Below are 24,890 nucleotides of genomic sequence, written 5' to 3'. Positions count from 1 at the left end.
GACTCCTCACTGTTCAGCCATTAAATCCTACACGCTCCATGCTTCATCCTTGTCACACTTACTGTGAAGTTTGCATCTGTGTGTGGCTTTGATTGATCTTTATTTTATATGGCTGCTTTCAGACAGCCTGTTTTTTTTTTTTTTTGTACTCTTTGTGCTGTGCCGAGCAGTTTACCATCCCACAAACAGCCCGAAATGAAAAGCTTTGTTTGAAAATTTGATGTATCGCCATTAGAGGGGAGGTGGAATTTATAACCTTCACTCAGGCATGTCAGCGGCAAACACGCAGGAAATCCACCCAAAGCCATCAAACATCCAATTAAACGAATTTCTGAAACAATCTGTACAGAAGCATTATTGTACCAAGGTAAGATATTACTTTAGTTTGTTTTTTGTCCGACAGACAACACACCGATGGAAACATTTACCTGCAACTGCAGATCCCAGTAAAACTATTTTATCCACCGAATTGCTTTACATATTGTCACGTTACAGCAAATTACAATGTATTTATTTATCTTTTTCATGGGAAAAGAAAGCTAATGAATTGTTTATTTTTTACCTAATAAAAATGTGTAATGTGTGTCATGGATTTGCATCTAGGCCCCCTTTACTCCAATGCCCCTAAATTTGCATAGAGTTTGATAATTTGTGTTTAGTTTAATCTGAGTCTAAATGCAGCTGTTTTGTTTCTGGCCCCAGAGGTCTGTTAGAAAATATTATATATAACAAACACCATCATGAAGACAGAGGAACACATCAGCTTGGGGAGAAAGTTGTGGAGAATAGGGCTAAGCAGCATCTTTCTTTCAATATTGATAAACTTTCCTGATTAAAGGATGCTGTGTCACTTCCACAACACCAAGGGATTGAGATAGGGTGGACGGATCTAGTTTGGGATACACATTACAGTGATTTATGTAATGGATAAATCACTGTAATGAATAACGGAATCTTGAATTATATATATATTTGGAAGTGATAGATTTTTTGATTCAAAAGTCATATTTAGAGATGTATTTTTTTCTTTTTTCCATCTGAGCTGACTGATGTCTGGTTGACAGAACTTCAAAATAATGCAAAGAAAGAGCTTAGAAGGCTGTCTTATCTTTAGAAATCTCTTTATAGCTGTAAATGAACAAAATAGATCAGGGGTGTCAAAGTCATTTTAGTTTAGGGGCCGCATACAGCTTAATCTGATCTCAAGAGGGCCACATGAGTAAACTCATTGCAAGTTTAAATAGAACTAATAAAAGTAGACTTGTTGTTGATTTTTATATTAAATGAATTTCACGTTTACACAATATATTATGAATAACCTCAGCGTTTTTAAGAAAAGTATGTGCAATTTCAACAATACTTTTACTCAGTTAAACATTTACTTGTGCATTATGCATAAGAACTGATCACAGTGATTGTACAATGTTGAAAAACATTTATTCACATTCTTTGGAACTTAAAAACACTGTCATGCATGGCAAAATACAAACATAAAAATAAAATAAGAAATTATTTAAAATCAATTTTCCACATCTGAAGCTCAGTGCTACCATCTGCTAATTAAAACACAGCGCCCCTCGTGGACAATATAGGAACTGCAGATTTTTAATTAAACGAAGTACATGTTTTTTTCAATAATTGTTTTATCATTCTCTTCCTTTTATCTCCTCTTTCTTTCACCTTTTGTTTTTTTTCTTCTTGTTCTTCCTTTCCTCTCCTACTTTCCCATTGTAGTGTCCATATCATTTGAGATATTCCCTGCATGAATCATAATAAAACTATTCACCTTCATAAATCCAGCGGAGCACTATGGCAAAAGCAGTACTGCTCCACTTGTGAAAGTCAAATCTGATTAGCTCTTTCTGGCATTAAGACAACAATTCTTATTGTCACATTGCCAGACAGGACACTGGGGGAAAAAATAATAAAAATATATTTTTTTAATGCATTTAGCCACTGGGCAGGACTAAATTGTTCAGCGGGCCAGAAGCGGCCCGCGGGCCGTGTGTTTGACACCCCTGAAATAGACAGTTAAACTTCTACAAATATCACACTTAGGCTACGTTCACACTGCAGGCCTTAATGCTCAATTCCATTCACATTTCCAAATATATGTGACTTGTATGTGATCTCCTGTGTTAACTGAATTCATGCAACTTAAGTGTCCCGCATGCCAGTTGAGAACGCGATGACGTCACACGTAGCAAGCGTACTCAGTGTTTCTGGAAGTAAACATGGATTATAATGCTGGCGGCTTTCCCTCCACTGACTGCTCTCATCATTGTTGTCCGCCATGGGTGTCGTTTTTCTTCCCGCTTCTGCATAGCAGGACGCTGATTAGTGACGTTTGTCGAGTATGAATGACGTACAGGTGGGATAAATGCGACCTGGCCGTACAGACACAGGTCGCATTTGAAAAAATCCGATCTGTGTTGTTCAGACTTTCATGAAAAGATCAGATCCAGGTCGCATAAGGGCAAAAAAAAAAAATTTGAGATTGGGTCACTTCCGGCTGCAGTGTGAACATAGCCTTAGTGTCATTGAAGCCATGCTTATTGCCTATCTTCATTTTAAGGAAGCTAAAATATAGAATGATTCAGTGAACAAGTCATTTTAATGTACTGATTCTAGTAATTTAGTACAATCAAAAAAAACCGGCATTCCCATCACCACTGGAGAGGAGCTGGCGACCTGCATGGCTCATCCGCTTAACCTCTGTCTGTAACATCAGAGCAATGCATGCAGGGATGTGTAGTCTATCATTCATTCCTTGTGATGATGGCCTGTCTGATTTTCTGCTGCTGCATACTGTGAAAGCTCTGCAGGAGTTTATTGGAGATGGTTCATTTTTACAACCATTTCCTCCCCAGGGCAGTACAACTTCTCCAGTCACTTCATGGCTCGCTTAAGAGGAAAAAAAGCCAGTGACAGCATTGACTGGACGACTCCAGGCATTTTGTGATGCTAAATCCACGTTGACCTATATGCTGCTCTTTTGGCCCAACCTTCCCTGTCTGAGCAGATGGCTTTGATGACTGACACATCAGGCAGTGTTAGAGCAGCGAGTCTCTGGGGGTTTTCAACCGTTTGCCTTTTTCAGCTTTAAACTGTTGGAAAATCAGAGTTTTTGACCAGTGCCAGGCAAGGTTTTGTGAAGGGTGGCTCTTCTAAGTCTGCCTTAATGCCGCAGTAGGCCTTAATGCTCTGCTCTGAAATGAGCCGTGCCCCCTGTTGTAGCAGTGGCTGGGAAACATTTTTTATGTTACATTTTGATTTTAATCATTTTAAGGTTATGGTGGAGTGATAGTGATTATATGGAATACAACAAAACTAATCTGTTTTAAAATGTGATAATTAAATATAATGTCATTTTAGGGCTTAATGCATCTTTTTTAAACTAAATGTCTGTTACAAAAGATGTACATGCAAGACGCAAAAAAAATGTCTTCTGAAGTGAGATCCGGGCTAGTCAGAAAACAAGCAGGGCTTCCCCCAATTTTAGTATGGTACAAATATATATATATATATATATATATATATATATATATATATATATATATATATATATATATATATATATATTTTTTTTTTTTTCTCTCACTTTTTTCATTTTTATTTTGATTGTAAATCATAATTGTTTTATTTTATATGTACAGAAATAATGCAGGGGCACTGTTAGTGGGGTGGACAACTTGTGGGGGGCCCCAGGTGGTTGCCTACTTTTCCTATATGGTAAGTCCATGCCAGGTATTGACAGGCAGTTACAGGCTCTCTACTTAGCAACTCACCATTTTATTTTTTTCTATATGTTTTTAGGCACATGGACCACAAGCCCTTAACATTTACCACGTAGAGCATTTCTGACCTCGGGTCTGTTCCAGCAACAACACCTTGTCATTGTTTCTGAGTTTGTGACAGACATTCAGCATATAGCCGGCCAGTCCAACTTGTTGGCTGAGAGTCTGTGACACAATGTTGGCATGGATTTTTTTCTGCTATAGCTGTGGACTGTAGCACTCCAGGCTGCACCCACAGGTCTCAATTTGGAGGAGAGGCAGGTGCAGGAAGGTGGTCTTTTTTTTTTTGGCCTGGTCAACGCAAACCTATTAGGGGATGGGCTGCAGCATGTGTACAGGTATACTAAGTTACCTCTTGAATCATTCCTCACTCCTGGTCATTACTTTGATCACATTCAAGTGGACCTGGTGGGTCCTCTACCTCTTTCACAAGGTTTAACACACCTCCTGACCATGATCCGGTGTCCTGAAGTGGTTCCCCTAGCATCCACAACATCTGTGACAGAGGCCCACAGTTTGTTTCAAAATTCATCACACTACTGTATGCAATGCAAACGCATTTGTGTGGTAGACCACTACATGCCTCCATCTCACAGAGTTCTGTTCAGCTGAGCATGGAAATAGGATGGACCAACTACAGACCTACGAAGACATGTATGTCTACCTGACCTGACAGGCTGGGCAATGAGAGCATCAATTAGAGAATTAGAAAAGAGGTCAATGGTAACTGCCATTACCCTCTAAGATAGAAAGGATTCCTGGATCAATGTGTGCTTCTCTGCTTTTGTGTGTCTCTGCTCCGTCTTCTCTAACCCCCAGTAAGTCGAGGCAGATGAGCGTTCACACTGAGCCTGGTTCTGGTTCTGCTAGAGGTTTTCCTCCCTGTTAAAGGGAAGTTTTCCTCTCCACTGTCGCTTCATGCATGCTCAGTATGAGGGATTGCTGCAAAGCCATCAACAATGCAGACGACTGTCCACTGTGGCTCTACGCTCTTTCAGGAGGAGTGAATGCTGCTTGGAGAGACTTGTTGCAACCTGCTGGGTTTCCTTAGATAGAAAATTTTTGACCAATCTGTCTGTATGATTTGATCGAATTTGACTTTGTAAAATGCCTTGAGATGACATGTGTTGTGAACTGGATAGGAACTGGATAGGAAGTTGTGAACTGGCACTACATAAATAAAATTGAATTGAAATGAGTTGAATTAACACGAAGAGCTGTACAGATTTACAGCTCAGGTGAGATAATATGTTGAAAGGATAATTATTAATCATGGAGATCATGGCTATGGCTTTTATGGAAGAGTGGCAAAAAGAAGGCTATAGAAAGTCCTAGTTTTTGTTTGCCACACTCCGTATGGGGGGCACTAACATGACTCTTGCCAGATGGATATAGTTCCACCGAGCTCCACACATCCATCTGGACTCGCTGCCATTGGGTGATTTCAATACCAAATAAAATGGACGAGCCAATCAGGATCACTGGTCAGGATTTTCGTAGATGTGACGTATCAGAGAAGCAACTGTTTGGATGCAGACAACAATGGCGGCTGGCAGCGAGGAAGCAAGGGTGACCAGACGCCCCCTAGTGCCCATTTTGGATGTCCTGTTCCCGGCAAAAGTTGTCCCGGAAATGTCCCCGATTTCAGTGCATCATAATAGAGTAGAAAGGTTTAACTCAGCAAGAAGTGTTTACCAGGTCCTGCCGCTGTTCTGACGTAGTAGAAGAGCTGGGCTGAACGCACATTTCCCGCCCCGTCTTTTGGTTTATGTTTCGGTGTTTGTTTCGATGTGAGCGGTTGAAGTAGCACGTCAGTACAAATGAGGGATAAGTGGTTTATCCAATCATAAGCCAGGATTTTTGATAAGGAGATGTATTTCCTTCTGAAATACATCTCCAATTGAGCAATCCCAGAGGGACACTGTAAACGTGGAAGAAGGTACTTTGCTCAGAAGAGACCAAAATTGCACCTTTCAGTCTAAAAGCACAGCAGTATGTGGGACAGAAAAGTAACACTGCTCATTCCTCTAAACATACGATTCCCATGGTGGTGGCAGCATAATGCTGTGGAGAGATGATAAGGAAGCTGGTCAAATGTTGACTGGAAGATGGCTGGAGCTAAATCAAGGAGAATCCTTTCAGAATACCTGATAGAGGCTGTAGAGGATTTGAAACTGGAGTGGATGTTCACCTTCCAGCAGGAAAACCCCAAACATATTGATACAATGAGATGGTTCATATCAAAGAATTTTCATGTGTTAGATCTGAACATAACAGAGAATATGGTGCAGTACTTCACAATGTTCACAGATGCTCTAGATCCAGTCTGATTGAGCCTAAGCTGCTAGAAACATCCTCCAAGGACTTCCAGCTGTAACTGCAGTAAAACATGGTTCTCTTACCAAGGGTGTGTACTATCAAAAATGCTAAAAACTTCTTTTCCTTTCACTTTACACTTTTTTCAAATATAATATATAGCAAATAAAAGGCATTAGGGTTTGAGAAAAGGTTTAAGGGATATGATACTTTTGCAGGTTAATGTACATTTCTAAACAGTGGCTAAAGTTGGCTACATACTTTTAATAATTATAATAATCACCTTTTAAAGAAACATTTAAAATGAAGACTTTTCTTTTGTTGACAGAAGATTGTTTTGCATTCATTTTTAAAATGTACAACTTGTGCTTACATATAGGAACTTGAGAAGCTCATATTTACATTTATTGACAGATCACTTTGTTTATTGTCGGCATTTAGAAGAACCCTATATCATGAAAAAGTAATATCATGAATCAGTGTAACAGTACCTGCAACAGTACAAATATGATGATGATGATGTGTAAGGCTTTACAACCAATTCTATAAAAAAAACATCTACTGTTTAACCCAAGTCCAACAGTTTTTGTTGATTCTATAACAAAACTGGAGTGAGGCCGTTATACTCTCTTCATGAACATTTGGAAAACCTCATTCATTGTTAAAGCAACAACCACTCATGTTTAAAAGGTTTTTTTCTTTCCATCTTTGCATCCCAAAGAATCTCTCCTATGCCCTCCTAACACATTCACAAAAATGATTCCAAAGTAAATCCAAAAATCCCCCCCCCCCCCCCCCCCCCCCCTGTGCCCCAGCTGGACTTTGAATGGAGTTCAGTATTTGCTGCCACGCCTGTCTGATTTGCCCTTTGCTTCGTGCAGGCTTTCTGGACTGGGTTCCTAAAAAGATGCAGCGCGTCGGATGCATGGAGCTGCTCAACACAGTTCAGAGGAGAGTCCAGCCCAAATTACACGTGTTTGGACACATTCATGAAGGTAAGTGCATCTGCTTTTTTTTTTTTTTTTTTTGCACTGCTAGATGATGGAATCCATCATGTTTGAGTACCAATGTTTTTAACCAGTTGCATACAAATGCACACAAACGTTCAGTGCTAATGACTTTCGGCCTTGGCATTGTGTTCACACAAGCTGGTGCATCACTGCCCTTGGCGTCTGTTATCCCTAATTTCTAGTCAAACTGTTAGGATTGGTCTAGCTTTCTACATGTTACTTCTCCAATTTTGCTGTTTCAGCAGTTCTCGTTCATCTCAGATTTTATTTACATCATTTCAAGACCTGACATGGACTGGATGGCCATATCTTCCCTGGTTACTTAGATATTTCCCCATGACTGCTGATTAGCCGCTACTTCCTAATCTGCAATTCATCCAGGCCAGCAAGGGCAGAGATGCAGCTCCCTGTGCTGAGGATTGCTTTTTATTCCAGGGTTATCAGGTCAGTGTTGGGCCCTGGAGCAGCAGTCCCTGATCAGAGACAACCAGATTAGAAAGTGACTCAGGTTTTTTTTGAAGATGAAATTAGCTGAGAGCAGCTATCCAAGACATTCAAAAATAGGTGTGTTTTGAATAAATCTAATTCAAATATCAAAGGGCCAAAACAGCTATAGAGATTGCTTTCACACACCTGGAGTCAAAGAAATGTGTCTCACATTGGGACCCTTCTTAAAGGTGGTGATATCAGTTTTACATCTCTTACTTGACAGACATGTTGTTCCAAAGGGCTTCGGAAGCCAGAACGTGCTCCAATTCCTTACATTTACAGGGTCTAATGTTGGTAATTTTCCTAACTTTCATCATCAATAACTGCAAGTAGAATTATTTCTCTACTTCTTGACTCATGAAACAAACCTTTTCATCTCCTTGGTTTATATTTCGGAATATTCACTAAAAAATTCTGTCTGTTCTGGCTAAACTCAAGATTAAAACTGCACAGGAGTAGCACACGTATAGAGGCTTTAGTTTTCAACGCTGCTGACCAGGTTTGACTCCAGCCTGCAGTCCTTTGCTGCATTTCTTCTCCCTCTCTCAGCCCCCTTCCTGTCAGCCTACCTTCAATAAAAAGGCCACTAGTTCTACAAAAAAGAATACAAAAACTGCATTTGTTTTCATTTTGTACCATGTGACTTAAATTGTAGCGCTTTTCCAGTCAAAACTGTACCTTATACTCATCATTGGCATTACTGAGATTAGTTTCTTTGCTTTTAATGAGTTTAGTTGAACAGTTTCTTTTAGTGGAGTGGAATAACAACAAACACATTTTTGGAATTTTAAAGACAGAAATTGGGTACACAAGTTTGATTTTATTGCACAATTTCTCTGATCTGTGAATCTGAGAAAATCTGTAACAGATTAGATCAAATATAGATTAAATGTATGCATACACTTCCACTGATATTTGCTTGCATGCAGTCTGTAGCTGCACACACACCTTAGGCGTGTGCATGCTTGTTTGTCCCGTGAGTTTACCATGTTAAAATTTTGTGACACTGAATTTGGGGTTTTTTCATTATTTGTATGCCATGTTCACCAAAATTTAGAAAAAGTAAAGACTTTAAATTTTTCACACTTTATGTAAAGAATCTATATATTACATGAGTTTCCCTTTGAGTCTTAAGAAATATTAAACCTTTTAAAGATTTTCTAATTTTAAAGACGTACCTGTATGTTTGAACAGTTGGTTTATTTTGGCAAACAATTTGAATTGAGTTTCATATATAGTCACTGATGCCCTCTACAAGGAGGCTAACACCCAAAAGTTCTTTGCTGTAGTGGCTAGTTCTTCACAGAGTGCTTTATCCAAGCATATTAAAGGAAATATGCTGACAGGCTTTATGGAGAAGCTGATTGTAATTTCCCAGCATGACTTGCTACTGCTTCTTCACTTGAGTCATCAAAGTTGTCGTGAAAAAGATAAGCACAATGTTTGCCTCATTCTCTTTTTTTTTTTACCTTTTTTTGCCTAATTTCTCTAATTCATTAGGCTATGGCATGATGACAGACGGCACCACAACGTTCATCAATGCCTCAGCCTGCACGGTCAACTTCCTGCCCATGAACCCCCCCATCGTCTTTGACCTTCCCAACCCCAGGACCACATGACTAGAAAAAGCTGGAACCCAGACCCCGGCTGTCAGTCAAGAGAAAGGCGCCCAAAGAGGAAGTAGAGTTTGAGGAGCTGGACGGATGGCGTTCTGTACATATAATACAGGTCCGTGTTTCATAGGGTGTGATTTGTGATGGATGGATGCTTCCTCAGGCTTTCACCATCATTTCATGTGCCATAACTACTTCTTCATGTTAAAACGGAGCTTGAAAAGCAGATGCGTGGACTCATGGAAAGACGCATTAACATGCAGACGATTTGTAACATTTCTGCGTCCTCGCTGCAACTGACAATCCGATGCTGCTGTTGGAGACAAAAGAGACTTCATTGTTACTTCATTAAAATTAACAGTAAACACGCCAACTCCTCATCTAGACGAGAGCTTTTGGCTGAGCAGCTACGGAACGTTTGCCAAGAGGATTTCACACCATTCTTCCTACTTTTCAACTTTAATTTCCCATGTCTTTTCCAATCCCCCTGCACATACACAGACGTTACCCCTCTTCCCTTTTATGCCTCCATTTCCTCTCCTCTCCTAGGGGCCAAAGCATGCTGGAATGTGTTTTTTTTTTTCTTTTCTTTTTTCCCCTTTGGCATGTTTGCACATGCAAAACATCAAAGGAAGAGTACAAGGGCAGTAAGAGGTCTCTGCCACGGGCTAAAAGTATGTTGGGGTGTCAGATGTGTCGACGCTGCTCTCTGGGGCTCGTTACAGCCTCAGGTGAGCCTCTTAACCAGCTGGAAGGCAGAAACAGGGTACTCTGTCCCACCCCAATGTACCAGGGCTCTATGTGTTCCTTACGCTCCTTCATCCTCTCCATCCTCAATGCTGTGACTAGCCCCCAGTGTATCTGTTACTGGAAGTTTCTGAGACGTGAAAAAAAAAAAAACGACTATTAAACATGGAGTGCTAACACTTCTGTCCATTCAGCCAGAGGAAAGCTGGACAACCGAAAGCAGCAGTTGATGTTTCAAGTTACTCAGTTAGGATATTTTGTAGGAGGACGAGCATCTGATTCTTTCATTCAAGAGAAGTAAAGCTGTAACTACACACAATGTAAATGATATTTGTAAAGGTCCTTCTTCAGAATAAAGAACAGCTCTTCAATACTGTTGCTATGCTATGCTTTCAAATGAAAAAAAGGTAAATATTTGTGGTTGCTGCATTTCATTTGGTCTATTTCTTAGTATTGTTAAAGCTTGTTGTGGTATTTATTCTTTTTTTTTCCCCAACTGTATTTACTAATTAACTCTTATTACATCTTTTGTTCTTTAAAGAGAGATACAGATTTGTAAAATTGTTTGGAATTTTTTCAAGCCTCTATTACCTGGTTTTGGATATCTGAATATGCTTTGCATAAGAGAACCAGGTCTGCTCTCTAAGGTTATGTGTGAATATTCCCCATGGCTGCAGTTTACTCCTTCTCCTCCTTTGCTTCCTAAGCACATGAGAACTTATTGCACTATGCTGATGTCTTAATGTTTCAAATTGGGTAAAGGTAAAGAGAAGGCAGAGAATGTGTCTGCATTCACTTTTAAGATAGATTGTGTGCGTTAATGGGACAGTTTTGTTTATTTGAAGAAGTCTGTGTGTGTGTGTGTGCTTTGACAAAGTGTCATTGGGCTTTCAGTGAGACGGGCACTTTAAAGCAGAATTGCAACATGGGATATCAGAAGTCTCACATCAATCCTGAACTTACATCCAATTTGGCTGCCATGGATAAAATGTAGCAACATTTTAGGTACAGTTTATTTCCACTGCTACTATTTAGGATTGCGTTACCTCAGTCTTACAAATAGTATGACAACTTCTGGTAGTGAACATTTTCAAAAGGTATTTGAATGCATAAAATCCAGTTAGTCTGTTCACAGAGCACATGCTTGAACAAATTCCACAAGTTTTCTAACAAGTAACCTTTATACGTTTAGAGTTTTTTACTCTCTATAAGCTTCACTGTGAAATTACATCGTTCTACTACCAGTAAGGGAACTGTTACCAATAATACCTTTACATGACAGCCTTCAGTAATCTGAACTAACCCTTTAAGTCAACTGGGAGGTCATTTCATGTTCATGTTATAGTTCCACGTTCAACAGAACCTGCAGTATTATTAGACGTTCAGAAAGTCCTGGTGAACTAAGGGCAAACCAGAAAGGGTCAAAACCAAAGCAGATTCCTACCATCCTAAAAACTTCCATGCAAAAACGTTATAGGAAAATTTCAAACTGCTGTCACGTTACATGAGACCATTATTTGTCTAATAACACTATTGTTAAAAGGAATGTGACATGGTTGTAGTCCGTAACATTGATCCGCTCACCTAGAACACAACATTCCTCTAAAGTTAAACTTAATCAATTCAAAAAATGTTTAGGCATAGCCAAATGCTTTTCCCTTAATCCCTACAGTATGTTCAAGTCTTTCTAGGAGAATATTGGGATCAACTGTATCAAATGCAGCACTGAGATCTAACAGGACAAGTACACAAGGCCATTATCTGAGGCCATGAGAATATCATTAGTGACCTTCACCAGAGCTGTTTCAGTGCTATGAGCTCTAAAGCCTGACTGAAACTCTTCAAAGAGGTCATTACTTTGTAAGTGTTCGCATACTTGATTAGCAACTACTTTCTCAAGAATTTTTGATAGGAAAAGAAGATTACATATATGTCTGTAATTTATTAAGTCATCTTGCTCAAGAGAGGATTTCTTAAGTAATGGTTGAATGACAGCTAGTTTAAAAGCCTGTGGTACATATCCATTTACTAAGGATAGATTAATCATGGTTAAATAGGGGCATTAATCAAAGAGACTACTTCCTTGAGTAACGTTTGGGATTGGGTCTAACATACAAGTTGAAGGTTTAGATGAAGCTAAAATTTTAAATAACTCATAAAGTTCTATTGCATCTAAACAGTCCAAACAAAAATTTTGAATTTTGTTTGGTTGTTTTTATTTATTGTGATGTCTTGTCGTCAACAGTTATTAAAAATGCTTAGAGGATAGGAAGCCTATTGTTTTGTCTTATCAGTTCTAATTTCTCACTAGATGTCATGAGAAAGAATGAGTATAGACATTTCACAGAAAAACCTTTATGCAAAAACAAATAGTAAAAGGTTTGAACCTCACCTTGAAGACATTTTTGTATTTTATTCCCTGTAAAGTAGGGTTTGAAAATATTGACCTGTTGCAAATGTTAATATAACATTTATATTAATCACAATGAAAATTCTGCATTGTAGCTTCCAAAGGTTGTTAGAAATATGCTTTGGTTTGGGCTCTTTTTTCTTATTGTAAAATTACCTGATTAAGTCCAAGCTTCTTTCTCTTTATGCAACTGGAGTGGGTTGAAAATGTATCTCCTGCAGGAAAGTGACCAACTACCTAAATCCTTTCTGCCCTACTTTTGAACAAAGAAAACTCTCCCTTCAAACTACTGTTCTACAGGTAAAGAGTATTGAAAGCTGAACTGTTTTGGCTTTTTAATGGAATACGTACATTATTAAATGAAGTTGTGTTTACAGCTCTGCTTCCTGGTCTGGACCCTGGGTTGTTAGCATTTTGGAGAACTAATAAATTTGGCCAGATTCCTAGAAAAAAGAGCTGCAACATCCAAAGTGGAATACAATAAGAAAGAGAGACTGCCAAAGAATGGCCTCTCTGGGAGAACTCCAACAGAACCATTGTTGATCAAAAAGAACATAAAGGTCTGGTTTACATTTTCCAAAAACATCTTGATGATGCGTTTACAGAAATATTCTGCGGAATCATACGACAGAGGTTAAACATTTTAGAATGAGTAACTCCCATCATATCTGTAAAACTAACGTGGCATTTCAGGCAAAACAAAACAAAAAACATCATACAGACAGTCAGATATGAAAGGGTGTGATGTCTTTGTCAGCTCTGTTTCTTTAGGACACCTCACCATAATTGATGGTACCATACGTTCTGTTTTCCATGAGAAAGTCCTGAAGAATTTGTCTGGGTATCAGTTTCTGACTTAAAGGTCAAGCACAACTTATCAGAATCATCAGAATTACACTACCAGGTCTACCACTGACTGGCTACAAAAAAAGAAGAAAAAAGAAGTGGTTAGAGTCTGTCTAATCACAGGCTGGTTAGGATGCTGTGGCATGATATTAAACAAAGTCACGGATTCTTGAAAAAAAACAAAAAAAACTTCAATGTGGCTGGAATAACAGAATTCTGCAAGAGGAGCATTGGACAGGAGTTATTGCCAAGGTTAGCAAAACCATTTATTAGATTTAGTGGCAATAACTTTTTCACATAGGGCCAAGTTGATTTGGACAGTTCTTACACCTGATAAAAAAATCACCATTTTTATTTGTTTAAGTGTATCTTTGTATGATTGTAGAAAATGGGATTGATGATCTGAAACATGTAACTGACAAGAAAAAAGGAAAAATAGAAAATAATATGTAAGGAAGCAAATATGTTTCCATGGCATAGCAGCTTTTGGCACATGAGCACACAGCCTTTAAAAACAGATGGACTGTTCTGGCCATTTGATTTTTTTATTTGTTTGGCTACCATAATGTTATGATCTGTGTTAAAACTTAGTAACTATTGCCATGTGGGGACACAGGTACAGTTTAGTCAGCTTAAAAATCTGAATGACAAAAAAAGACCAACAGCTTCCAAAAGGTTTGGATCTTATGAATTTTAAAGTCTTTTATTAGCAGTGTATCAAACATAGTGAGAAATGCATTTGAAATGTACAAAACATAAAAAAGCAGGTTGAGGAAAATCTGTCAATAAAAGATTGGTTTACATTTGGGAACTGTAGATGTTGAAAAGAACGTTCGCTTGAATGTAAAGGCACAAAGAAAACACACGATATTGAGTTTTTTTATGCAATGCTGTGTGTATGGTCCACCTGTAGCGTTCCTGTCCATATGTAGAAGCTTCTTTTCTGCTTCTGTGTTAATGTGTGTCCTGTTCCGTCCACAAAGAGACAACGTGCTTATTGATTCTTTTCTTTAGGCATTATCCATTAAGACAAAAGGACTTCAGCTCTTCAGACAATCTCTGTATCTAAGTTTTGTTTTAGGTGACATATTTACTACTGAACTAACGCACAGCCCCCACAGCTGGACTAATGGACAGCAGCAGTGGTGTGATTTAAAAGGGAGTCATTTTTTGTCAGCTGGGACAATTTTACTTCCTGGACCTTTTATATTTCAATATTACTGGATGTTTATAACCCTTTTTTAATGAATGAATGTACATCACATTTGCAGATGAAAGTGTTCATTTGCTGTTATATTTTTGCCATCATTGTTGGGGACATTATGTGTCTTTGGACAAATTCTCAGCAGCCACTGCAGACATCTGTAATGTATAGTACCCTCTTTTTCTTAAAAAAATGGATAAGGCTGCTAGTTCTGAGAGACTAATCAACAATCAAATAAAACCTTATCTGTGATCAGCAGATCATGTCTCCTTACTTTGCTCCTATCTGACCCTTTTTCTTTGAGATTTTACAGAAGAAGAAATTCTGAGGACGTGAGGTAAGATTCCCCCCCTGGTGTTTCTCCAATCAAAGGTATCTTTGTCTAGTACCAATTGTAGAGGTCAGAGCTGCAGGAAAGTTAATTTCCAGTAGCTAAACCCTTTCTGCTCTTTGTCTACCTCAAATTGTGTTCCATAAGCCTTCCACACCTTTAGACATAAAAATGAGGATCCTAGTTTAAATAATTACATTAGTAATCTCGGGGGAGAGCGGGTAATTTATTCACAGACAGTGTTTTACTTTGCCATTAAACCACTGGCTTTCATGTGCTCCAACATCAGCTTCTTGTTCCCTTCTTCTTTCCCATCCTTCTTCCCCAACTACAAAACTGTAATATTTTCCTCACTCCTGATCATCTCCTAGTTCTGTTTGCCAATCCTTTTATCAGGCTCCACAGATATTGACTTCCAGGCAGCTCTCTACACTCTGGGCACCACTGCAAATCATGCTGCACCTTTTCCTTTGGTAGTCTAGCAGTTTTTTTCTTCTTCTGCATACCACATTAATTTTATTTCAATGACAAGACAAACCCATAATTATGACAACTTCAACTCTGTCCATTTTTATACAGTGCCATGGAAAGGTTTTCACCCCTTACAGTTTCCCATATTTTTGCTATTTTGTCACTTTTAAATGTTTCACATCATAATATAATTGTTAATATCAGAAAAAGAAAACCCGAGTAAATATAACAAAACTGTTTTTGTCATAATAACTGAGGTGGTAGTTGGAGTGAAGCACAGACAAGAGCTGGGGAGCCACATGGTGAGTTCAAAGATTTTAATAAGAACAGCAAACAGTTTTAAAGGAAGAAGTCCGGTGAAAATCAGAATTCAAACTGCTGAAAGTACTTTAAATATAAAATTATTACATACTGTTCAATAAATGATAAGCTTTTTTAATTAAGAGTAATTTCCATTTGAAGTTCTTTTTATGGGGGCCGCCTTCTTGGTGAAGAACAGTACTGCCACCTCCCAGTTTGTGACTTCACTGTGCGGTATCAACTGTAAAGCAAGTTCCAATGCCCTATCTGTCCCCTTGTAAATAAATACCCGTTTTCATGCCGAAATATATTTTTTAACCACTTAAACAAAGATAGACATGGTATTAAGCATTTAAATTTAAATTAATACTAATTTTACATTTTAGAGACATACAAAGACAACAAATAAGCATTAAAGTACGGTTTATAGGTTGGGTTTTACAACAGTGAGCACTCTTTCCAAGTTCGTCATATCCGTCCGCCACTCTGATTGGGTAAACAAATGTTACAGCAAATTCTACATTATAAAAAAGAAAAACCTACCGAAAATCCTCGCTCTCATGTCATCTTGAAGACATCCTTATTCGAAATGTTGGCTACAGACGACGTGTTTTCTCTCTGGCCAGAAGCACGATGTCAAATCCTCTCTCTTCACGGTGGTAATCCAGCAAAACAGCCCATGGTGGATGATGAATCGGAAAGGTGAAAAAAATAATATTTTTTCTACTTTTACCCGATATAGTATTGAGGATATGTATTGTTACATCCAACTGCCATTCACTTGAGCATTGTTGCTTCAACAATAGCTCTCGCGAATTACAATGGTGATGTCCTCTGGAAATCCGAAATAATTGTTGTTGATCGCAGCTGTGTCCAACAGCTCCTACAGCTGCTAATGCGCGGCGAACTGCCATCGGCTCTCCGCTTATCCACGTCACAGGATGTGATGTCAGGCGGCCATTACTGCCCATATTTTCCCTGATTTTTTCTTGTTGACTTCCCCTTTAAATCGGAAGCAACCGGACTTTCATTCAGTTCTTTCTGAAAAACGTTTCGACAACTATCCTGCAGTCTTTGTCAGTTGTGACGACTCGCATGAAGCAACCTGTAGTTATAATCCTCCTAGGCCCAATCCAAGTCAGATGCAAATCAATGACCCACCCGTCGCTGTCCTGGGTCATTAGAGGCTATTGCTTAGAGAATGGAGTACTTGGTCACCTGAATCATGACGAGACTGCTGATGTAATCTCTCTGGAATGTGTTGGAGGACAAACTTGTAAACACTGGAGAGATGGAAGAGCAAATCTCCCCCTTCTGTTCAGTGATGGCTTTTCTCTTTTGACCAAGATGGCTTCTTTCACCCCTCTTCCAAACCATCTGTTCTCCCTGTCCAAATTTTGGACATCGTTTTCGTCAAAAGTTTGTCCTTTGTTGTTGAGGTGCAAGTGGACTGCTGAATCTTGCCCCAAGACATGCGTCTTACATTTGTGTAGTTGTTTAATGAGAATAAACAAAGTTACAGGGGTAATGGAGGGTGGGTATAGAGAGCAAAGGAAGTCTTGGAGAGCAAGCAGGAGTGATTATAACAGAGGATCTGACAACTGGGGAGAGGGACAGGTGGTTTAAATACAGAGTAAAGAGCAGAGAGAAAAGCAGTAGAGCAAGTGAAGGCAATCGAATAATAATAAGTGAAACCAATAAAAGTGATGAGCTGAAGGAGACTGGTGACAGGGAGAAATAGAAATTTACCAAGATACAGAAGGAACTAACATAAACTACTTATTACATCTACAATGTACAAATAAACTCACATATTAAAGGATAAAGAAGACATGATCCAAAAATAAGAAAATCAAAACACCCAGGTATCAGTGGAGGGCGGGGACCTTGGCGTTCCGATCCTCGGCTGCAGAAGCTGGCTCTTGGGACGTGGAATGTCACCTCTCTGGTGGGGAAGGAGCCTGAGCTTGTGCGTGAGGTTGAGAGGTTCCGACTAGAGATAGTCGGACTCACCTCGACGCACCGCTCTGGCTCCGGAACCAGTCTCCTTGAGAGGGGCTGGACATTCTTCCACTCTGGAGTTGCCCATGGTGAGAGGCGCCGAGCTGGGGTTGGCATACTTGTTGCCCCCCATCTCGGTGCCTGCACGTTGGGGTTTTCCCCGGTGAACGAGAGGGTGGCCTCCCTCCGCATCCGTGTGGGGGGACGGGTTCTGACTGTTGTTTGCGCTTATGCGCCAAACAGCAGTTCAGATTACCCACCCTTTTTGGAGTCCTTGGAAGGGGTACTGGAGAGTGCCCCTCCTGGGGACTCCCTCGTTTTGCTGGGGGACTTCAACGCTCACGTGGGCAATGACAGTGGGACCTGGAGGGGCGTGGTTGGGAGGAATGGCCCACCTGATCTGAACCCGAGTGGTGTTTTGTTGTTGGACTTCTGTGCTCGTCATGGATTGTCCATCACAAACACCATGTTCAAGCATAAGGGTGTCCATATGTGCTCTTGGCACCAGGACACCCTAGGTCGCAGTTCAATGATCGACTTTGTTGTCGTTTCATCTGACCTGCGGCCGCATGTCTTGGACACTCGGGTGAAGAGAGGGGCGGAGCTCTCCACCGACCACTACCTGGTGGTGAGTTGGCTCCGATGGCGGGGGAGGAAGCCGGTCCGACCGGGCAGGCCCAAACGTACTGTGAGGGTTTGCTGGGAACGTCTGGCGGAGTCCCCTGTGAGGCGGAGCTTTAACTCCCACCTCCGGGAGAACTTTAAACACGTCCCGAGGGAGGCGGGGGACATTGAGTCTGAATGGACCATGTTCCACGCCTCTATTGCTGAGGCGGCTAGTCGGAGCTGTGGCCGCAAGGTTGTCGGTGCATGTCGTGGCGGCAACCCTCGAACCCGCTGGTGGACACCAGCGGTGAGGGAAGCCGTCAAGCTGAAGAAGGAGTCCTACCGGGCTTTTTTGGCCTGTGGGACTCCGGAAGCAGCTGATGTGTACCGGCAGTCGAAGCGGCGGGCGGCTCGGCTGGTCGCCGAGGCAAAAACTCGGGCGTGGGAAGAGTTCGGAGAGGCCATGGAGAAAGACTTCCGTACGGCTTCGAAGCGATTCTGGTCCGCCATCCGGCGTCTCAGGAGGGGGAAGCAGTGCAGTACCAACACTGTTTACAGTGGGGGTGGTGTGCTGCTGACCTCGACTCGGGACGTCGTGCGTCGGTGGGCGGAATACTTCGAAGACCTCCTTAATCCCACCAACACGTCTTCCATTGAGGAAGCAGAGCCTGAGGACTCTGGGTCGGGTTCTCCCATCTCTGGTGCTGAGGTTGCCGAGGTTGTTAAAAAGCTCCTCGGTGGCAAGGCTCCGGGGGTGGATGAGATTCGCCCTGAGTACCTTAAGGCTCTGGATGTTGTGGGGCTGTGTTGGTTAACGCGGCTCTGCAACATTGCGTGGACATCGGGGGCAGTTCCCCTGGATTGGCAGACTGGGGTGGTGGTCCCCCTATTTAAAAAGGGGGACCGGAGGGTGTGTTCCAACTACAGAGGAATCACACTCTTAAGCCTCCCTGGTAAGGTCTATTCAGGGGTTCTGGAAAGGAGGGTCCGTCGGATAGTCGAATCTCGGATTCAGGAAGAGCAGTGTGGTTTTCGTCCTGGCCGTGGAACACTGGACCAGCTCTACACCCTCAGCAGGATTCTTGAGGGGGCATGGGAGTTTGCCCAACCAGTCTACATGTGCTTTGTGGATCTGGAGAAGGCATTCGACCGTGTCCCCCGGGGGATCCTGTGGGGGGTACTCCGGGAGTATGGAGTACCGGACCCTTTAATAAGGGCTGTCAGGTCTCTGTACGACCGGTGTCAGAGTCTGGTCCGCATTGCCGGCAGTAAGTCGGACTCGTTTCCGGTGAGAGTTGGACTCCGCCAAGGCTGCCCTTTGTCACCGATTCTGTTCATAACTTTTATGGACAGAATTTCTAGGCGCAGCCAAGGTGTTGAGGGGATCCGCTTTGGTGGCCTTAGGATTGCGTCTCTGCTATTCGCGGATGACGTGGTCCTATTGGCTTCATCAGGGCGTGATCTACAGCTCTCACTGGAGCGGTTCGCAGCCGAGTGCGAAGCGGCCGGGATGAAGATCAGTGCCTCCAAATCCGAGACCATGGTCTTGAACCGGAAAAGGGTAGAATGCCTTCTCCGGGTTGGGGAGGATGTCCTGCCCCTAGTGGAGGAGTTCAAGTATCTTGGGGTCTTGTTCACGAATGAGGGGAAGATGGAGCGGGAGGTCGACAGGCGGATTGGTGCAGCGTCTGCTGTGAAGCGGGCGCTGTACCGATCCGTTGTGGTGAAGAGAGAGCTGAGCCAAAAGGCGAAGCTCTCGATTTACCGGTCGATCTACGTTCCTACCCTCATCTATGGTCACGAGCTTTGGGTCGTGACCGAAAGAACGAGATCCCGGATACAAGCGGCTGAAATGAGTTTTCTCCGTAGTGTGTCTGGGCTCTCCCTTAGAGATAGGGTGAGGAGCTCAGTCATCCGGGGAGGACTCAGAGTAGAGCCGCTGCTCCTCCACGTCGAGAGGAGCCAGTTGAGGTGGCTCGGGCATCTGGTCAGGATGCCTCCTGGACGCCTCCCTGGAGAGGTGTTCCGGGCACGTCCCACCGGGAGGAGACCCAGGGGAAGACCCAGAACACGCTGGAGGGACTATGTCTCCCGGCTGGCCTGGGAACGCCTTGGGATTCCTCCTGAGGAGCTGGCCCAAGTGGCTGGGGAGAGGGACGTCTGGGCCTCCCTACTGAAGCTGCTGCCCCCGCGACCCGACCCCGGATAAGCGGAAGACAACGGACGGACGGAAAACACCCAAGTATCCTGGCAGTTTTCAGGTTATCACTCAATTTACCAAGGAAAAAGCTATCCAAACCAACTTGGCCCTTGGTGAAAAAAGTAATTATCCCTTAAACCTTTTCTTCTAACTCATGCTGTCAGACAAGTTCTAATAACTGGTTGTGCCACCTATGGCGGCAAAAATTGCCATCAAGTATGTGGGATAAGTGACAATAGCTATGTTTATATGCACAAAAGTCCTTGATTGGATTGAAATGTGTTAGAATTGAAAAAGAGAAAATAATCTAATATTTCCTCATTTATAATGGGCACAAAATCAAATAATCTGACAATGACGAGCGTTGACATGCATCAGGCTTTATTCAGAATAGAAGCACTCTGACATGCAATTTCCACAGAACAAGAAGAAGAAAGACTTGTCATCAAGGTATTTGATCATTCTCTTTTCAGAATTATTTATATTAATTCACACTGGAGAGTTTCTCAGCATGAACATGTGGCAAAAGGTTAATTTTATGGACAGTGACACAACATTTGGACAGTGACACAATCTTCATGATTTGGGCTCTGCATGCCATCACATTGGATTTTAAAACAACTACAACGTAATTGAAGTGCAATTTTGTTCAAGGGGTTGAACAAAAATATATGATCAAACATGTAGGAATTTTAGCTATTTTTATACAAACTCTCCTCATTTCAGGGGCTCAAAAGTAATTGGACAAATAAACATAACATAAAAGTAAAATGTTACTTTTCAGTATTTTGTTAAAAATCCTTTGCAAGCAATGACTGCCTGAAGTCTGGAACCCATGGACATCACCAAATGCTGGGTTTTCTCCTTAGTGATGCTTTGCCAGGCCTTTACTGCAGTTGTCTTCAGTTGGTGCTTGTTTGTGGGTCATTCTGCCTCAAGTTTTGTCTTGAGCAAATGAAATGAATTCTCGATAGGGTTGAGGTCTGGTCATTGACTTTGCCATTGTGGAATATTCCACTTCCTTCCACTTCAGAACCCAAGTTGTTATACTCCAGTCCAATAGTCTGTGTGTGGGGCAAAAGATGGAGGTCTGCAGCTGTGCTGCGATTATTTGGGGGGGTTGAGGCATGAAATCGGTTTGCCTTACCTCAATGATATTCTTGTCCATTCATGGACATCTTAGGACCACCTTCATCACTTGAGAGACGTCCTGTGCCTCTACCAAAGTCATGGGATGAAGTTCACAACCAGGAAATGTGAGTTATTCAAGAATCAGGTTCATTTTCTGGGGAAAATAGTCACCAAAGAGGGTTACTCAATGGATTCTGCTGACAATGCCCCAGTGCAGGCCCTAAAACAGCAAAAGCCCTCCATCATTGGCGGGTTAAGGAAGTTGCTAGGATTGATCTCATGTTATCGCAGCTATATTCCAAACTTCTTACAGACATCAAAGCCCCTCTATGACCTTCTGGCCAATGAAAACGCATCAAAAGATAAATAGAAACAAAAACGGCAGGCAAAAAAGAAAATGAGTGGACTGCGATGCTTCTCAGGAGGGGCTTGGGGCAGTGTTATACCTAGGGCTGTGTTAATAAAATCGATTTTCCAATTATGAATCAATTCTCAAATAAATTCCTAAAAATCGATTCATATAACCAAAGATCGCTTTAAAAAATATTTTAACTGTGAATTTAAATGTGGGAGCCGGCATTACTTGACAGGCACGTGCAGAGCTCAATATTTTACAACCGTGTACGTGGTGTCACACTATATACTGCTCTGCAACAAGAACTCTTCATATTGAACTGTTTCATATGTGACAGTGAGCTTGATACCGAGCTGATGTTTTCCCTCTTTCTAACTCCACGCACTTCTAGCCTGTTACAGTTTATAATCTATGTTGTCACCTTTCACAGTGACAGGTTTCTCATCTCAGACTCCACGCTGACCAGACAAATCTCCTCTATGGCGCAGGGCACTCTGGTGCGTAATTACACAAGCCAAAAGTTGAATTTGAAGTTGTTCTCTGAGTGTGTTTTATTTGTGGTCAGAGCGGACAGAATGACTTCATGCATCGCTTTTGAGCCCACTAATAGTCTTAAATGGGGAATCCTATAGGAAATATAGCACTTTTTATGCATTGCAGCCCCAAAATTGATGAGTATAGGTGCAGCTTTTCAAGCTCTGTGTCTCACTGGTTCCTAAGTGACGGTACAAACAACCCACTTGTTTAGCTGCTGATAAAAGCCCCTGGCATTGAGGGAAGGGAGAGCCAGGGGCTCTCCCTTTACCAGTGATGACAGGGGCTGTCATCATTGGTCAGATCAGGCAGAGGACCAGAAAAAAATACAGAGTCTGACATTATTTTAACAGACTTACACACTGAAGTAATTCTAACTTCAGTGAACTCCGATTGACATACCCAGGTGTCATTACCACCAGTGAATGATTAACATTTTCACAACATTTATGCTTATCCGGCATCAGTTTCAGGCAGGATTTGATGTTGTCGGTATTTCCTGTTGACTTTTCTTATAATGCAGTGTGACATTATCTAACCTATTTGTTGACACCTCTTTTTATTAGATAGGTCTGTTTCTGTTTGGCTTGGTTTCCTTTTAGTAGTTTGATTGTTTAGCTAGCTACTTGGCTGGCTGACATGTTTCAGATTTGTATTTTAGTCCTTTACCACTGAACTATTGATCACAGCTAATTTGACCAAGTATTAAAACTGTGGATGAGGGAAAATCTGTACACTTATCCAGGCAAAGAAATTCCCTAAATTTACATTTTACTAAATATTATTTAATGTCTTCTGAAAAGCTCCAACATGCCAAAGTGACTAGATCTTCTGATCTGCTCACAGTGTTTAATAACAATGCTCAAGCTTGTTTCTTTATTAAGAATCACAACGAAAGGCCCACACAGAAGACAAAAATAATGAAAAAGAAAATACACCTAGAGGTGAGAGCCTCTGCATTTTCAGAAAATGTCACCTTTTTACAAGTGTTTGTAATTCTGTGATTAGATAAAGAGGTTTTGCATTCAAACTAATGTACAGACACTATCAAATTAGATACCACGCAGTGAGTATATGCAATTTTACACAGATGGTGGGATTGTTCAAAACAATGCAGGTCTTTGTGAATAAGGTTTTGGTTTGGAAGGTTGGAGCTTGTGGGTTGCCAGATTAGGCCCTCACCCACACGCTTCACTGAAGCTTGGGGTATGACTTAGCCACTCAGCAGGATTTCTTTCAGAGCGTGCCCACCCGTGTGTCATTGTTCAAAGCTTCATGTACACTTCTCTGTGCCAGATTAGCATTAACACACCAAACTTGTCCAATTTGCCCATCATGGGAGGTGACAGTCGAGAGCCTGAGGGTGGGAGGTCCCTGCTGTGTTTACACAATCTGGCAACCCGCCGTCGCCCATCACCACCCCCTCACATTCCACCGCCACCCTCTCCCCTCACTTTACAGTAACCCAGTTTTAAAAGGGATCCAAGAACATAATTTTTGCTTCTGGGGAGGTGAGGATATAATGCAATAAGAACAGTAAGGGGTAATATTTCAATTTAGTTTATTTAGTTCTGGTTCACAACAAATGTCATCTCAAAGTTGCTCTGGGTAAATTCTCTCCATTGCCAGCTTCGAAATTTACACCTACATATTGTCCTTGTAAACAAAACAGTTAATAGTCATGTACTTAAGTATTTGCCTATCAGCCTGTTTTTTTGGTAGTTGATTATTTCCATTAGTGATATAGATAAATGGTTGTAAAATGTTCAAATCCCACTGTAATAGCATTTTGTTTACAAAAACTTTGTTTTCCATCCTATGTCCATTGATTTTGGGTCAGCATTGAATTTGGTCCAGTTGACTATAATGAAATGATAAAGATCATCAAACTCTGAAAAACCTTCTGTTGCTATTCACTGGTGTCATAATCACATTTTCCTTCAGCATGTGTTGAACATATATACATTAATACTCCAGAAATTCCAATGGTAGGTTTGTCAGAATAAAGTTACCATTTGAAAATAACAACCGTTAAGTAGGTATCAAACATACTTTTCATCAAGCCCATATTTCTGTATCAACAATAGTTTTTTTATTGGTCTGATGTAATATTTTAATCTTCAATGTTGCGTTTTCAGAAGCAAAAAAAAAAATCATCATAATTAACTGAAATAAAGACTTTCAAATATTAATCTGCTGTCATGATTTGGGTTTTTGTTTATTTTGCCTTTGGACTTTTCTGGACTTTTCTTATTTAGCCAGTCACCTCTCAGCCACCAGCAACTATCCAATCAGCTCAGTCTCCCTCCAACCACCACCCTACTCTAGATCATCTCCACCTGTTGCCACTGACTAGTCTACTCAGCTCACCTGTTCACAAGCCTACATATACCTGCCTCAGCCAACTCATCGCTACCAGAATCTTCTCGCCTCATCCAGTTTGATGTGCCCTGTCTCTACCAGATCCTGTGTGCTCAGCCAGTTGGTCTCTTCTGTTAAAGATTGCCTGAGTCTGCGTGCTGCAGTTCT

At 41.3% G+C, this 24,890-nt stretch overlaps 1 protein-coding gene across 1 annotated transcript in view; it reads left to right on the top strand.

Moving 5' to 3' along the window:
* Positions 1 to 10,114, top strand: part of mpped1 (metallophosphoesterase domain containing 1) — a 116,504-nt gene extending 106,390 nt beyond the window's left edge. Inside the window, exons 6-7 of the mRNA XM_012876772.3 lie at positions 6,995 to 7,108; positions 9,113 to 10,114. Coding sequence (XP_012732226.1) covers positions 6,995 to 7,108; positions 9,113 to 9,231 — 233 coding nt within the window. The 3' untranslated portion in view covers positions 9,232 to 10,114. The remainder of the gene's footprint in view (positions 1 to 6,994; positions 7,109 to 9,112) is intronic.
* Positions 10,115 to 24,890: the final 14,776 nt, after the last annotated feature.

The sequence above is a fragment of the Fundulus heteroclitus genome, chromosome 17 (genome assembly GCF_011125445.2).
Source record: "Fundulus heteroclitus isolate FHET01 chromosome 17, MU-UCD_Fhet_4.1, whole genome shotgun sequence".
In the NCBI taxonomy this organism is placed as follows: Eukaryota; Metazoa; Chordata; class Actinopteri; order Cyprinodontiformes; family Fundulidae; genus Fundulus; species Fundulus heteroclitus.
This window is presented reverse-complemented; position numbering and strand designations above follow the sequence as displayed.